The sequence below is a fragment of the Acanthaster planci genome, linkage group LG15, assembly GCF_054643075.1.
Source record: "Acanthaster planci isolate LZ-2023a linkage group LG15, COTS_SCS, whole genome shotgun sequence".
NCBI lineage: Eukaryota > Metazoa > Echinodermata > Asteroidea > Valvatida > Acanthasteridae > Acanthaster > Acanthaster planci.
In genome coordinates, this window is record NC_141791.1 from 9,961,078 (window position 1) to 9,978,000 (window position 16,923).

At 45.7% G+C, this 16,923-nt stretch overlaps 1 protein-coding gene across 1 annotated transcript in view; it reads right to left on the reverse strand.

The window, feature by feature from the left end:
* Positions 1-16,923, reverse strand: part of LOC110974910 (protein Mis18-alpha-like) — a 38,632-nt gene continuing 21,709 nt past the window's right edge. The window contains exons 3-5 of the mRNA XM_022226868.2: positions 14,514-14,636; positions 4,610-4,706; positions 1-1,803 (exon numbers count right to left, since the gene is read on the reverse strand). Coding sequence (XP_022082560.2) covers positions 1,474-1,803; positions 4,610-4,706; positions 14,514-14,636 — 550 coding nt within the window. The 3' untranslated portion in view covers positions 1-1,473. The remainder of the gene's footprint in view (positions 1,804-4,609; positions 4,707-14,513; positions 14,637-16,923) is intronic.

Sequence of the window (16,923 nt, forward strand, 5' to 3'; positions counted from 1 at the left end):
TATAAACAGAATAAAACTGTATTCTGCTAAAGGGTATGTAAACTTTTGGCCACAACTTTACATGTGGAAACATGGGTATGTCCAGACTACACAGGAATAGCATGATTTGCATACAAACGCAGTTGCCACCATCATCAAGACAGGTAATTATATAAATTTTAAGAAAGTTCTCGGTCAGAATTGAACAAAACTACTGACAGAATTGAGAGGGCAAGTTGCATCATAGTCATCATCCGATCCAGAACTTTAGCATACATATTTAGAAAGGAATTGCCATATGCAAACTATTTTTGAACTACACGTACAGTATGTGTCATGTGTACATGTAGGATAAATTCTGAAATTGAGATATTGCCATAGCAAATCCAATGCACTTGTAAAACAAAACTCTATAAGCAACCTCCATATAAATGGCTGACAAGGGCTACTTCAGGGAGTATTTGAAAAAACAAGCCAAAAGTCATCATTACAAGATCTCACTTTTTAAAAATTAATAAGCACTTAAAATGGATCAATTGCTGGTGCTAAATCCAATATATGCAAGCTGGCAGTCAACATAAACTATATTAATAGTAGGCAAACAAAAGCACAGACATCAAGTAAAGGTTAACACAACTCAACCAAAGATAAAACACAATTCAAATATATGAACTTTGTCAATTAAACCATAGGAATTTAAGTGTGTGGGGGGGTTGCCCAGCCATGGAAATTTTAATTCAAAAGCAGGTGAAGGAGGGGCTTGACACTATATAGCACTCTATATACACGTAGGGGGCGATATTCATGATACACACCGGTAAAGATTTATATCTGTACATGTACATCTCAACGTGTATTACATTTCTGCAGAATCTTACATCAGAATGGCATATACATGTACGTGGCTTCTTATTTTTTCCCCTTTTTGAGTGATATTAAATACATTTCAGTCGTTGGGGAGTCCAAACAATTCTTCACAATCCTCTTTAATTTTTTGTCCATCACAAATAAAGTGGGGGGATGACTCCCATGTTAAATACACTTCTACAATGTCCCCAACAAACAAACAGGTTTGGTCCAGTGAATTTTGTTGTACAGTGCACTTCATGCACTCACACACATGAAAACATGCATGGCATGGACTGCTAGTTGCTATGTCAACAGTGCTACATGTTAATGCCAAATTAAGGCAATGTACAATTTGGGGAGTGTGACAGGCTAGTACACATTTTGGACTAGCAATGAGGTCATCAGTGTAGTCTATGCACCCAGGCCAAAAACTGTGGGAAATAGCACCCTCTTGTGGTCACTCAAAGACAGGGGGGCATGGATATGGACAAGTGACCAAATTATGCTACATCATAGGTATTTTATACATTCAGTGTAAAATAAGAAAAGATGCCTTTCCATGGTTTCATTACCAAAATGCATTAATTGAACAATAAACAACCAGGAAGCTTGCGTTGTTAGTACTCATGTTATTTCTCTAAAAAGTCACTTGAAGCGAGATCGTTTATTTCCTGTGGCTGTACTAGTTTCCTTGGAGCGTTTGCCAGCAGTGAATTGCTTCCCCTTCTTTACTGTCCCTGAGCTTTCTTTCTCCTCTATGCTGCTTACAGCAGCAGTCAGATCTTGTTGACTGTTTGATAGTTTCTTGGTTTGGATATGGCTATTCATGCCACCTGCTGTGTTGTCCTGATCATTTGGGGTGTTGTAGTGTCCTGAGGCTGGAATGTCAGCAGGTTCTTCAGCATCTTCCTTGAGTTCCAGAGCATTCTCAATGTTCAATATGCGATTATTCAAGGCACAAATCATCACTTGGGTCTAACAGAAGAGCAAAAAATTTCATATTAACAGTTAAGTAATTTTGAAAGAGCTGTTCCATGGCAACCATTCTAAGGCTTCACACCTAATGTTTAGTAATGTGCAATGAGTGCTTAGGTGAGCATTTGTTATAAGTTGGAAATCAGATTTTTGTAAAGACAAATTTTAGAGGAGAATGGAAAAAAAGAGCTTCTGTGGTCTCAAGAAAAACAAAAAGGGTTATTCCATGTCAATTCAACAAACTTTGGACCTGACCTCACAGAGTGAAACAAAAACTGGTGTGCTAACTGGATTCCTTGAGAATCCCCCCAAACCGAAATTTCATTTCAATCAGTCAATTAGTTTTTGAGGTGCGGGTTAACAAACTGTTGACTTAATTAGCTTGACCTACATGTAGCTGCTTCGTTTGGACAGCCATATCTCCTGAAGTAAAGCGCCCACAGAGATAAAAGAGATTAAAGCTCTGAAATCACTTTCATTTCTACAATAAAATCAAAATCATCCCACGTACATGTACCACCAAAAAATTTTGCAAACACATAACCTTTGACCTCGATTTGCAAAAAAGCAACTTTTCAAAATGCATAATTTTTTAATTGTTAGCTAAAGATGTAACCAACATTTCTACAAAGATTTAGGATGAACATTCGTAAGATTTATAAGTTACATGTACGTTCATTTGAACCTTGGCCAAAAAAATGAAAAGGTACATGTACATGTGCATATAAAGTGTAATGTGCATGTATACATGTAGCTCTGTACAGTTAAAAGCCATGTTACCCTGGCAGTGCAAAGTGTACTTCATGACATGACTTATGAGATAATCCCCCTCATTGGAAGGCTTTGAAACACTGGTCATCACCACGTGCCATTGTTGCATCAAGTGCAATGTTTATGGTTGTTACCAGCTAAACCTTAAAAGAAGCAAGGGGAGTTTTCCCTCATACCATCACAGTGCTTTTTTTCACGCACTGAGCCTTCAGTAATTTTTTAGTAATTTCTGTTTGTCATTTTTACACTAATTTTTGAAAATCAAAGTGCATGTACCATTCTCACGCAGCACTTATTTTTCCGGGACAGGTCAACCAGAGATTATATGTCCTGAATACACTTACAATGACAAAAATGAGGCCTTAAATTTCAAATGGCCGTAACAACAAAGCCATTTGTCAGTTGAACATTCACAGTGGTACTGATAATAAACATTTCTACATGCATGCCAAGCTTAAAAGGGGGGGGAGGTCCAAAATAACCTGGCTCTTTTAGGGTCAAATGCTATGGCCACTGGTCAGTTTTTCTAATTGAGTGGGTAAGAGTGATTATCTCATGAGTCAGTCTCATGAGGTATGAATGGTACTTTGCACGACCACAGTGACATGGTTTTTATGTACATGTACATATATACAGTCCTACATTACAATGTACATGTACAATTCAATGTATATGTATACATTTCGGTTTGGGCAAGGTTCAAATAAACATAACTCAGAAACTATAAGAGTGCCCATCCTAAATCTTTCCGGAAATATTGGTTACATCTTAACCTAACAATAAAAAGAAAATATGCATTTTAAAAATACACATTTTTGCAAATCAAGGTCAGAAGCAATACATTTGCATAACAATTTGAATAGTTTTGATTTGATTCTATTATTGAAGGCCATTTCAAGAGCTTTATCATAATGTATATAAATACTGGTGCTTTACTTCACAAGATATGGCTATCCAAACAAAGCAGGTCAAGCTACCGGATAATTAGTCAAAAGTTTGTGCACCCATATCTCAAAAACTAATTGACATCAAATTTGGGTTCTGGGGGTTTCTCATGGAATCCAATTAGCACAATGAATTAACCTGTGACAGTAAGGTCCAAAAACATCTTGAATTGACACGGAATGACCGATAACGATGTTCAAGTGATAAAAAAAAGAGGTACCGGTATCCCTTACCACTAGTGCAATCACGGACTTCGCCGTGGGTCAGACAGCAGAGCAAAAAAAAAAAATGTCTTTTACATGTACACCGGTACATTGTTGGTTGGTGGATCTGAGACTTCTCAAAATAATTTTTTTTTTTATTTTTTCCAGTTCTGAATCTGGAAGGTTGGTGGATTCGAGCACCAACAAATAAAAAAAAACTCTCACCTTAACACAGAGATTAAATACATATGTAGACAGTATTGCACATATATTATCAGCATGTTATCAGTTTAGCTTAATTAAGCTTGGCCATTTTTTTCACTCTTTTTTTTAAGCTGAAGGAGGAATAATGGCAAAAACAAGAAACAACTGTTGCATGCAGTAGGGTATAAGAAAGCTACAGTAGTTGTCTAACGGGACAATTCTATCCAGAATCAACTATATGTAAATTGGGGAACATTTCAACTACACTGTATACATCCCCATGACTCTGTATGAAGTCAAAAATAACAAAAAAATATTTGGGTAAAATTCAGAATCATATTCAAGAAATGCACAATCAATGACACTTTTAACTTGTAACTACAGGTAGATAGTTATGTATAAATATTGTCAGCATCCATTGATCTTGGTAGGTCCTAGATCTGTGCCTAGAAGGTCAAAAGGTTTCTTGTTCAGCTTGAGTTGGAACATTGCCTACTCTGACTGTACAGGCTGATATGGGAGTGATAGACAACTGATAGACAGCTGTCACACACATTCATGACACTTTGAGGTCAAACTTCTGCTGTACCTGAGCACAGAAGAACACGGACAAGAAACTGGAGAGACTGTTCCACCACATCTGTAACTACAATGCTAGGACAGGAAATTTTGAAAAGTCTCACTTTCAAGATGGAATCTTTCAAGGATTTTGCTGTTGGTAGATCTAGCATGTCTTGTAGACCAACACTGGCTCTTTGCTGTCCAGATCCAATTTGGTAACTGCATAAAACAAAGGAACAACATGTTCCCAGCTTCATTAAACAAATTATTAAAAACACTTAAAATAAATAATTAAAAATACTTCAACAACATACATGTACTTTTGACCCACAATGAGAATCATTTAGTGTTCTGTATCCCCTGCAAATAAATGTGGTTAAAACATGATTATACTTACAGTACATGTACTTTACAAGACAGCAAGACTAGTGTCCAACCCCACGCCAAAAAAGAAAACCTTCACATTTATAATCCCCACAAAAATGATTTTTTTCTGATACTAATTTTAAAATTGATATACATACATGTACACACATACATTTACATGCAGTCCTTTAAAACTCTGATAGGCGTACTTGTTAGAGATGATTCTTGCTATTGTTGCGCACCCACAAATCTTGGAATTCTAGCGCCCCCTAGTTTTACTTGTTCTCGGTCCTTGCATTTCTCAGGGTCTCTTATTTAGCTCAGCTATGCCTTATGGACATGTAGCAGAGACGCTAATTTTGTATTAAGTTATTCATGCTGTACTCTGGCATGATCGCGTGTTCCTTCACTCCTTTATCCTTGTGTTTTCTCTGCTCAGTTTTGGCATGTCGAAATTCCCCTCCATGTGGCTGCGTGGTTGGGCGTGGTAAGGTTCCCTGAAATGCTAATGTCCAGAAACCTCAAACTTTGTAACTGTCAATCATGCGCTAGAGATGACCGGGTAAGCACTTTCATGCACCCGGCTCTACACTTGGTACACGTGACTTCTTATTCTGTATTTTACATTGCTACACACGACCCTTAGATTCTTGCGCACGACTTTAGCAGGAAGTCATGTGACCCTTTGAGATGGAAGATTTTCATTGGTTGAGCTGTTCAGCGACGCTCATATTTTATTAATTCCTAAGCCTCTAGAATCCTATAAATAGAGCAGATTTTCCTTAGCTCGTCGGTCAGGTGCGGCGGACCAAACCCTTATTGCGAGAGCGGAACCCAACGTAGTGCGGCGGTTGGACCCTTACCGAGAGAAGTGCGATAATAACCATTCTTATGGCGAAGGAATGTAACCATATGAATGGCCAGCTAGCTTAGCTTGGACCAATGCGAGAGCGGTACGAATTAGCCCAGGGTGCTAGTGAGAGTCGTAGCGGCCCGTCACCGCTACGTCCGAACCGATTGCCGGGCGAGACACCCCCGTGTCCCCCGCCACCCTTGTCCTGCTAACTAGCCCAGTCCTCCCCGTCTCTACGCTGAGCCAATGGTGCACAGTGCGGCGACTTTATCATTGCGCTCATCACGTTGCGGTCTGAGCGGCAGTGCGGTCGGTACATACCGGCGCTGGCCCCGTCCAGCCCTTGCTAGTCACCGTGGTGGTCCGGGACAGCTCCCACCACGGCCCGGCCCGATGAATGTGGCCTAGCTGTGCGATGCGACACACACGTACCGTACCCACTCCGTCTGACTTGCATTTCCAATGGTCCTGCCAAACCGTAGTTTAGTTACACTCATATACAACTTCGCCTCTCTATAACTTTGCCTTTTGTGTGTTGTATTATGTTAAGCTACACCTTCTTCAAATCCCTATTGAACTTTGATGAAGAGAAGTGAGAGCAATAAACCAACCATACAGTTTGACTGTCACCCAAACCCCTTTGTTTCACGTCCACCCTTTAATAAATTGTTGACCCCAAATATCACATCCCGTAGACACTAATGAAGTCCATGCTACCATCGACTTGATATTTAGGGAACGCAACACTGGCGGCAGCGGTGGGATCTAAACTTATGTCAGTATACTGTAGTACATGTAATACTACTCGATCACACTTATTGCTCGAATTTAGCTTTGTTCAAGCAAGTTACAACACCAAGTAGCTTGAACGCGAGTCATATGCATGTGTACATGTACCAGTACACGAAACTGTGCGACTGCGGTTACTCTATATGCCCGAGTTACTATAGCAACCACTCCTTCGTGAACTCTCTGAACTACCACAGAACTCAGTGTACGTGCAGCCTGCACGTCTAGTGACCATGCCGAAGAAGTACAAAAAATCGCGGCGGCTGAACGCTTCGGCTGCGGGAGATGACCTTGACCTATCCCTCGAGTCAGTCACCCTGGCCGACCACACGGACCAGCTGGAAACTCTCAGGCAGCGACTTGACCAGGCAGAGAAGCGGGCTGCGGAAGCAGAGCAACGGGTCACCGCTCTGACGCAGTCGAGTGCGCCCTCTACACCCCAGTCCCAGCCGGAGAAGTCACCGAGTCTGCTGAGCGACTCCCCAGCGCAACCCAGTCTCACATCCACCGCCACACTTTCCCCTGTGAAAGACTTTGAGCCCCTTGAATCCTCAGTACGAGTTAATAAAATGGACAAATCCAGCAAAAACTTTGAAGTCCCTTTACCCAGGCAGGGTGAATTCAATGGAACTGGGGCATGGGAAGGTTTCATTCGACCTTTCATGGCCCTCGCAAAGGCCTGTGAATGGTCAATGGAGGAGAAGAAATTTCGTCTCATGAGCAGCCTCAAAGGCAAGGCTGCCGAGTTCGTTTTTTTACAACTCGACTCCTCCATTGTCAATGACTTTGATAAACTCAATTCAGCGTTGGAAAGCCGATTCGCAGAAAGGCGAACTCAGAACGCATGGCTCACTCTACTTGAAGCCAAGAAACTGTCCCCAAAAGACAGTCTGACTGAATATGTGGCGGACATCCGCCGCCTTGTCATGCGAGGATACCCCACAGCCGATGCTGACACGAGGGAGAGCATTGCCCTGCGACATTTCTTAAAGGGGCTCCCCGATCAACAAACCACCGTAGCGATCGGCATGACAAACCCCCAAACGCTGGAGGAGGCCAGAACAGCCGTTGAAAACTACACCAGTCTGCGTGAAAATCTCTCCACCGGGAAAACTTCCCTTCGCGTTCACGCTGTTCAACCTGCCGAAAAGCACGAAGGAGCGGCTTCAGCCACTAAGGCGACGGCAAAGCAGGAGTTCGTCACGCAGAAGCAGATGAAGCAGTTTTCTGACAACCTTGATCGCCGATTAAATGGCATAGTCAAGTTGATCAAAGGAAATGGGTTTGGCCAAAAGCCAAAAGCTGGATCCAAACCTACTGACAGAAACGATGCTAAAAGCAAATCTGACTCCACTTGCTTCAAGTGTGGTGAACCGGGCCACTTCGCTAACAAGTGCCCTGAGCTGGCAGCCAAAGAGGCTGTCGCCATTCAGCCTAAGTCGGAAAACTAACTGGGACCGTGCCGTCCGGCCTGGTAACGGTCCCACCCTCTGAACACATAATCAGAATGGCCCGACAGCCATTCCGTGGCATATCTGCATTTTTGCAGGTGCAAATCAACGGTGCAGAGACCGAACTCTTAGTCGACACAGGCGCAGCAGTGACTGTAGTTTCGTCAGAACTTTTCAGCAGAATTCCTGACGAAAAACGACCTGATCTTCAGCCCCCTCGCGAGCCCTTGAAACTACAGACTGCGAACAATGAACATATTGCCATCCAAGGCGTGGCCACAATCGACTTGGCCATTGGACAGCAACGTTTCCAGTGGGACGCTTATGTTGCTCCCATTGGAGACGAAGGAATTCTCGGCTATGATTTCCTCTATTTCTATGACTGCGTGTTAGAAGCACGAGGCGGCATACGAATTGCCGGTAACTGGTTCAAGTGGACGATCAAAGGCACTCCTCCATGTGCCGTGAAGATCGCACTGAAAGAGACCACCGTCATTCCCGCATGCAGTGAGTGGATAGCGGAAGGTGTCGCTGACGATCAAAAACTTGGCACGAACTTTGCAGTTGTAGAACCGGCACCAAGCGAAAGTCGAACGCAATGTCTCGTGGTCGGCAGTTCCCTTGTTGACCCCAGCCGAAAAGATATCGGCATACCTGTCAGACTCATGAACACGTCACCCGAGGACGTTGAGCTCCAAGCGGGTACGGCGCTTGGATACCTGCATGAGATTGATGAGATAGAACTCATAGCCGAGCATGAGAACAACGAGGAGGATTACGCTTTCCGCGTGATACGTGCGTGTAGAGTCCATGCACACCAGCCTACACTCGCAGTCCACTCACACGTCCCTGTCGCTCCTGACTCTCCTGCAGCTTCTAGTCAGTGGTCAGAAGATCTTAATTCTCTGTATGACCGGAGCTGCGAAAATTTGCCCCCTCAGCAGCAGAAGACATTGCGCGAACTATTATCCAAACACGAGAACAGCTTTGCCAAGTCCCCAGAGGACTTGGGCAGAACATCAGTAGTGCAACACGCTATTGACACCGGCGATGCTCGCCCCATACGCCAGCCTCCCCGCCGTCCCCCCAAGGCATTTCAGGGCGAGGAGGAGAAAGTTCTCGAGAGTCAGCTCAAGGCAGGTGTCATCAGAGAGTCGACATCCCCTTGGGCATCGCCAATGGTTTTCGTGCGGAAAAAGGACGGTACAACCCGCCCGTGTGTCGACTATCGCAAATTGAACAATGTGACGCGTCGTGATGCGTACCCCTTACCCCGTGTTGATGACTGTCTAGATTGCCTCAGCGGGGCTAAAATCTTCAGCACGCTCGATTTGCAGTCCGGATACTGGCAAATTGAGGTGAAAGAGGCAGATCGTCCGAAAACAGCGTTTGTGACCCGGACTGGCCTGTATGAATACGTAACAATGCCATTCGGACTTTGTAACGCGCCCAGCACGTTTGAGCGCTGCATGGAGCTTGTACTGAAAGGCCTGCAGTGGAAAACGCTTCTGATATATCTGGACGACATCATCATTCTATCCTCCACATTCCAAGAACACATACAACGACTTGATGAAGTTTTGTTGCGACTTGGCAGGGCTGGACTCAAACTCAAGCCAAGTAAGTGTGAGCTATTCCGTGAGGAAGTTCTCTTTCTTGGCCACATCATCACCCAAGATGGTGTGAAGCCCGACCCCAGCAAGGTTTCTGCGGTCCAGAACTGGCCACTACCGAAAAACATCACAGACGTCCGCTCTTTTCTTGGACTATGCTCATACTATCGTCGGTTCATCGCCAAGTTTGCCACGATAGCAAGCCCCTTAAACCGTCTGTTAGAGGCCGGACAGACGTTTAAGTGGACCCCTGACTGTCAGACGGCTTTTGACACTTTAAAGGCCGCATTGACCTGTGATGAAATAATGTCTTATCCCAACAACGATGGACTTTTCATCATCGACACCGATGCCTCTGATACCGGCATCGGGGCAACCCTGTCACAACTTCAGTGGTGTGACCAGACGCAACGAGAAGAAGAAAGACCGATAGCATATGCTAGCCGATCCCTGACGAAAACACAACGGCGATACTGTACTACCAGAAGAGAACTACTCGCCATTGTGACTTTTGTTCAGTACTTCAGGCACTATTTGCTTGGAAGACAGTTCCTGATCCGGACTGACCACAGTGCTCTGAGGTGGGTAATGTCCTTCAGGGACCCAGTGGACCAAATGGCCCGATGGCTGGAGATCATGGCCCAGTTTGACTTTAAGATCGAACATCGTGCGGGGAAGAAGCATGGCAACGCAGATGCCCTCTCTAGGGTGCCGTGCGACCCCGACGATTGCCCGTGCTATGACGGGACATCCATCCTCGCTGATCTGCCGTGTGGTGGTTGCGACAAGTGTGTCGCAAAAAGTGAGTTGTGGTCCGATTTTCATAAAGTCGACGACGTGATCCCCCTATCAGCCAGAAACGTGTACACTACTTCTGCTGAGGTTCCACCCCCTCTGAGTACCCTGACTCGTACCCCACACGAGTCACCATCGAATGACGTCACCCCAAAATCAGCCACACCCGTGTCCTTTGTGACGGTCCTCGTGCTGATGGCAACAGTGGTAACACTCCTACTCGGCCGTGTTCGCAACCTAGGTGAAAGTATTTGGCGCTCGTGCAATATGTTCACCGGCGACTGCAAGGAAAGAGTTCTTGACAGCCGTTTTGTAAACACAGCCTCAACTGGAGAAACTCCCGGGCAAGCCAATATGCCCACCGCCATTCGTGTTGTACGGCCCTCGAACCGAACTAAACCTGCAACTGAATCCTCTGATCCACATGGCAAAGAGTTGAACTGTAACGTGCCCTGCATCCCCCACACGGATGCCAATGCCGGTTTAAGTGCCGGGCAGCAACTTACAGAACAATTAAATCCAACTGGACAGCAAGACGACCAAGATGACGAGGTCACGAGCGCCCGTGCCCCTTTGAGCTCCCCTGTCGGTCCCCGCGCCGGAAGGGCTACATCTTGGGTCGGCGGCTACACCACAGAGGAAATTGCTGCACTTCAAAGAGCAGATCCTGACCTCAGTTTCATCATTGACTCGATAACACAATCCTCCCAAAGGCCGAGCAGAGACAGAATTGCACGCGAGAGTCCAGCCACTAGAAACCTCTGGTTGTTATGGCAACAACTTGCGTTCCACAAGAACTGCAGAATGCTGTTCTCAAAGCAACACACAATGCCGTCACATCTGCTCATCTTGGAGTCAAGAAGACTGTAGCTAAGACAAAACGCCAGTTTTACTGGTATAAGTTGAAGGAGTCAGTGCGCGAGTGGATCCGAAAATGTGCTACATGTGGCGCTCGCAAGCGGCCACACCTCACCCCGCGAGCTCCCCTTGAAGACTACCGAGTAGGTGCGCCAATGGACAGACTTGTCACCGATATCTTGGGCCCGCTCCCTGAAACCGTCAGAGGGAACAAGTATATTCTCCTTGTCGGTGACCAGTTCACTAAATGGATGGAGGCATACCCCATACCAGATCAAACAGCAGAGACAGTTGCTCATCGTTTGGTCTACGATTTCATCTCCAGATTCGGTGCCCCACTCGATATCCATTCTGATCAAGGGCGAACTTATGAATCCAAACTGTTTCAGCAAGTCTGCAAACTTCTCGAGATCCACAAAACGAGAACTTCCCCCTATCATCCCTCATCAAATGGCCAAGCTGAACGTTTTAATCAAGTGCTACTTGACATGATTTCAGCCTACGTTGACGACGACCAACGCAATTGGGATGTTCACCTCCCTCTCCTGACTTCAGCTTACAGAAGCAGTCAGCATGAAACGACCGGATACACCCCAAACATGCTCATGTTCGGTCGAGAAACCCATACTGCAATTGACTTGGTGCTCGGTGGGCCAACCAACAATGAAGCACCACGAGACCAATGTGACTATGTCATCTCACTGAAACAGCGAATGGAGAAAATTCATCGCCTAGTTCGTGAACATTTGGGCAAGTCAGCACAACGCCAGAAAAAGGACCATGATCCGCGTGTTGCCCAACAGAACTACCGAGCTGGTGATTTTGTGTACATGCGCGACAGTACAAAAACCCCGGGATTGTCGCCAAAACTCAAACACGCAAAGTGGAAAGGCCCTTGCATTGTTCTACGAACACTTAGTGATCTCCTTTTTGAGATCAGACTTAAGCAACGCGGAAAAGCCAAAGTCATTCACCATGATCGGCTGAAGCGGTATTACAGCGATGATGACATCCCCAAATGGATGAGAGACCTGCAAAAGACTTTGCTTAAAAACTGTGACCTGTGCGAGCAACCCAACAGTCTCTCACCCAACCCCCAAGAGAAATCCAGCTCCAGAGTCACCAATGTCCCAAAGCATCAGCCGCCTGCTGAAGCCACAGCATCCCCCCCGACGACATCTGAGGCCCCTGCTGACTCCACTCGGAGAAGTTCTCGCTCCCGCCAGAAACCCGCGAGATATAGGGATCTCGCATAGCCCACATACATGTACATTACACGCTGTGATGTCCCCTTGAGGTTACGACTGCTGCAGTCCACACTGGATTGCATAATAGCTGGATCGCCAGTTCCGTCAGCCCAACAAGCTGCAGCATCGTCAACGCAACTGTATGGACTAATTATGACTCTTTTGTTTTGAAATAATTTTTTTTGGTACCATGGTTACAAGGACGACCAGTGGTGAAATTTGCTTATGATTTTTATTTTCTGTTTTTCAGCGTTATCACTAGTTTCGTGAGTTTTGTAGATAAGACTAGCTTTTGCCGTAGTGGTAGCCCAAAACGCGGTGGCAGTCTTCATGAACTGAACTCTTAGTGTTTTTTCTATACTGCCAATGAACACTACAGCTTCCATGAACTACTCGTGAATTTTTCGCCACTTTTGAACAAGAACTCTATTTCCTTCGTTTACAACGAGGACGTTGTAAAAAACTCGAGGGGGAATAGTGTTGCGCACCCACAAATCTTGGAATTCTAGCGCCCCCTAGTTTTACTTGTTCTCGGTCCTTGCATTTCTCAGGGTCTCTTATTTAGCTCAGCTATGCCTTATGGACATGTAGCAGAGACGCTAATTTTGTATTAAGTTATTCATGCTGTACTCTGGCATGATCGCGTGTTCCTTCACTCCTTTATCCTTGTGTTTTCTCTGCTCAGTTTTGGCATGTCGAAATTCCCCTCCATGTGGCTGCGTGGTTGGGCGTGGTAAGGTTCCCTGAAATGCTAATGTCCAGAAACCTCAAACTTTGTAACTGTCAATCATGCGCTAGAGATGACCGGGTAAGCACTTTCATGCACCCGGCTCTACACTTGGTACACGTGACTTCTTATTCTGTATTTTACATTGCTACACACGACCCTTAGATTCTTGCGCACGACTTTAGCAGGAAGTCATGTGACCCTTTGAGATGGAAGATTTTCATTGGTTGAGCTGTTCAGCGACGCTCATATTTTATTAATTCCTAAGCCTCTAGAATCCTATAAATAGAGCAGATTTTCCTTAGCTCGTCGGTCAGGTGCGGCGGACCAAACCCTTATTGCGAGAGCGGAACCCAACGTAGTGCGGCGGTTGGACCCTTACCGAGAGAAGTGCGATAATAACCATTCTTATGGCGAAGGAATGTAACCATATGAATGGCCAGCTAGCTTAGCTTGGACCAATGCGAGAGCGGTACGAATTAGCCCAGGGTGCTAGTGAGAGTCGTAGCGGCCCGTCACCGCTACGTCCGAACCGATTGCCGGGCGAGACACCCCCGTGTCCCCCGCCACCCTTGTCCTGCTAACTAGCCCAGTCCTCCCCGTCTCTACGCTGAGCCAATGGTGCACAGTGCGGCGACTTTATCATTGCGCTCATCACGTTGCGGTCTGAGCGGCAGTGCGGTCGGTACATACCGGCGCTGGCCCCGTCCAGCCCTTGCTAGTCACCGTGGTGGTCCGGGACAGCTCCCACCACGGCCCGGCCCGATGAATGTAGCCTAGCTGTGCGATGCGACACACACGTACCGTACCCACTCCGTCTGACTTGCATTTCCAATGGTCCTGCCAAACCGTAGTTTAGTTACACTCATATACAACTTCGCCTCTCTATAACTTTGCCTTTTGTGTGTTGTATTATGTTAAGCTACACCTTCTTCAAATCCCTATTGAACTTTGATGAAGAGAAGTGAGAGCAATAAACCAACCATACAGTTTGACTGTCACCCAAACCCCTTTGTTTCACGTCCACCCTTTAATAAATTGTTGACCCCAAATATCACATCCCGTAGACACTAATGAAGTCCATGCTACCATCGACTTGATATTTAGGGAACGCAACACTATGATAACATCAACCCTTGTGGTAACATCTTGAATAAAGACTTGGATTACTGACAATTTTCTGGACTGGTATGCAAAGTCCCCTAACCCCCTTGGGTGTATGCAAAATCATGTTGAAATTGAAGGATTGAGGACTGTTAGGGTTAAGACCACATCAGCAACTTGTAGTGTTGATTTTCTAAATGACTAACTGCTCAAGAAGTCCTACCTTGAAATCTGATGAGCAGAGAATGTGTAGAGATCACGTAGACTGTCTAGTTGTCTGGATGTTGTCTTATAGATCCTCCCAACCACCTCATTGCATTGTTTACAGAGAAGGTGAATGTATGTACTAAATAAAATTTAAAAAAAATCCAAATAGAATATTTAAGCATTGGTGCAGTTAAGCATGGTAAAAATTATGCATCACTATGTCTAATAATAAGATGATAATATTTAATAATTAATGATTATTAATTATCACCATGTATTGTGTTTGTAAAATTATTATAAAGAATGCAATCATTTGTATTGTTGCGCACCCACAAATCTTGGAATTCTAGCGCCCCCTAGTTTTACTTGTTCTCGGTCCTTGCATTTCTCAGGGTCTCTTATTTAGCTCAGCTATGCCTTATGGACATGTAGCAGAGACGCTAATTTTGTATTAAGTTATTCATGCTGTACTCTGGCATGATCGCGTGTTCCTTCACTCCTTTATCCTTGTGTTTTCTCTGCTCAGTTTTGGCATGTCGAAATTCCCCTCCATGTGGCTGCGTGGTTGGGCGTGGTAAGGTTCCCTGAAATGCTAATGTCCAGAAACCTCAAACTTTGTAACTGTCAATCATTCGCTAGAGATGACCGGGTAAGCACTTTCATGCACCCGGCTCTACACTTTGTACACGTGACTTCTTATTCTGTATTTTACATTGCTACACACGACCCTTAGATTCTTGCGCACGACTTTAGCAGGAAGTCATGTGACCCTTTGAGATGGAAGATTTTCATTGGTTGAGCTGTTCAGCGACGCTCATATTTTATTAATTCCTAAGCCTCTAGAATCCTATAAATAGAGCAGATTTTCCTTAGCTCGTCGGTCAGGTGCGGCGGACCAAACCCTTATTGCGAGAGCGGAACCCAACGTAGTGCGGCGGTTGGACCCTTACCGAGAGAAGTGCGATAATAACCATTCTTATGGCGAAGAAATGTAACCATATGAATGGCCAGCTAGCTTAGCTTGGACCGATGCGAGAGCGGTACGAATTAGCCCAGGGTGCTAGTGAGAGTCGTAGCGGCCCGTCACTGCTACGTCCGAACCGATTGCCGGGCGAGACACCCCCGTGTCCCCCGCCACCCTTGTCCTGCTAACTAGCCCAGTCCTCCCCGTCTCTACGCTGAGCCAATGGTACACAGTGCGGCGACTTTATCATTGCGCTCATCACATTGCGGTCTGAGCGGCAGTGCGGTCGGTACATACCGGCGCTGGCCCCGTCCAGCCCTTGCTAGTCACCGTGGTGGTCCGGGACAGCTCCCACCACGGCCCGGCCCGATGAATGTAGCCTAGCTGTGCGATGCTACACACACGTACCGTACCCACTCCGTCTGACTTGCATTTCCAATGGTCCTGCCAAACCGTAGTTTAGTTACACTCATATACGACTTCGCCTCTCTATAACTTTGCCTTTTGTGTGTTGTATCATGTTAAGCTACACCTTCTTTAAATCCCTATTGAACTTTGATGAAGAGAAGTGAGAGCAATAAACCAACCATACAGTTTGACTGTCACCCAAACCCCTTTGTTTCACGTCCACCCTTTAATAAATTGTTGACCCCAAATATCACATCCCGTAGACACTAATGAAGTCCATGCTACCATCGACTTGATATTTAGGGAACGCAACACTGGCGGCAGCGGTGGGATCTAAACTTATGTCAGTATACTGTAGTACATGTAATACTACTCGATCACACTTATTGCTCGAATTTAGCTTTGTTCAAGCAAGTTACAACACCAAGTAGCTTGAACGCGAGTCATATGCATGTGTACATGTACCAGTACACGAAACTGTGCGACTGCGGTTACTCTATATGCCCGAGTTACTATAGCAACCACTCCTTCGTGAACTCTCTGAACTACCACAGAACTCAGTGTACGTGCAGCCTGCACGTCTAGTGACCATGCCGAAGAAGTACAAAAAATCGCGGCGGCTGAACGCTTCGGCTGCGGGAGATGACCTTGACCTATCCCTCGAGTCAGTCACCCTGGCCGACCACACGGACCAGCTGGAAACTCTCAGGCAGCGACTTGACCAGGCAGAGAAGCGGGCTGCGGAAGCAGAGCAACGGGTCACCGCTCTGACGCAGTCGAGTGCGCCCTCTACACCCCAGTCCCAGCCAGAGAAGTCACCGAGTCTGCTGAGCGACTCCCCAGCGCAACCCAGTCTCACATCCACCGCCACACTTTCCCCTGTGAAAGACTTTGAGCCCCTTGAATCCTCAGTACGAGTTAATAAAATGGACAAATCCAGCAAAAACTTTGAAGTCCCTTTACCCAGGCAGGGTGAATTCAATGGAACTGGGGCATGGGAAGGTTTCATTCGACCTTTCATGGCCCTCGCAAAGGCCTGTGAATGGTCAATGGA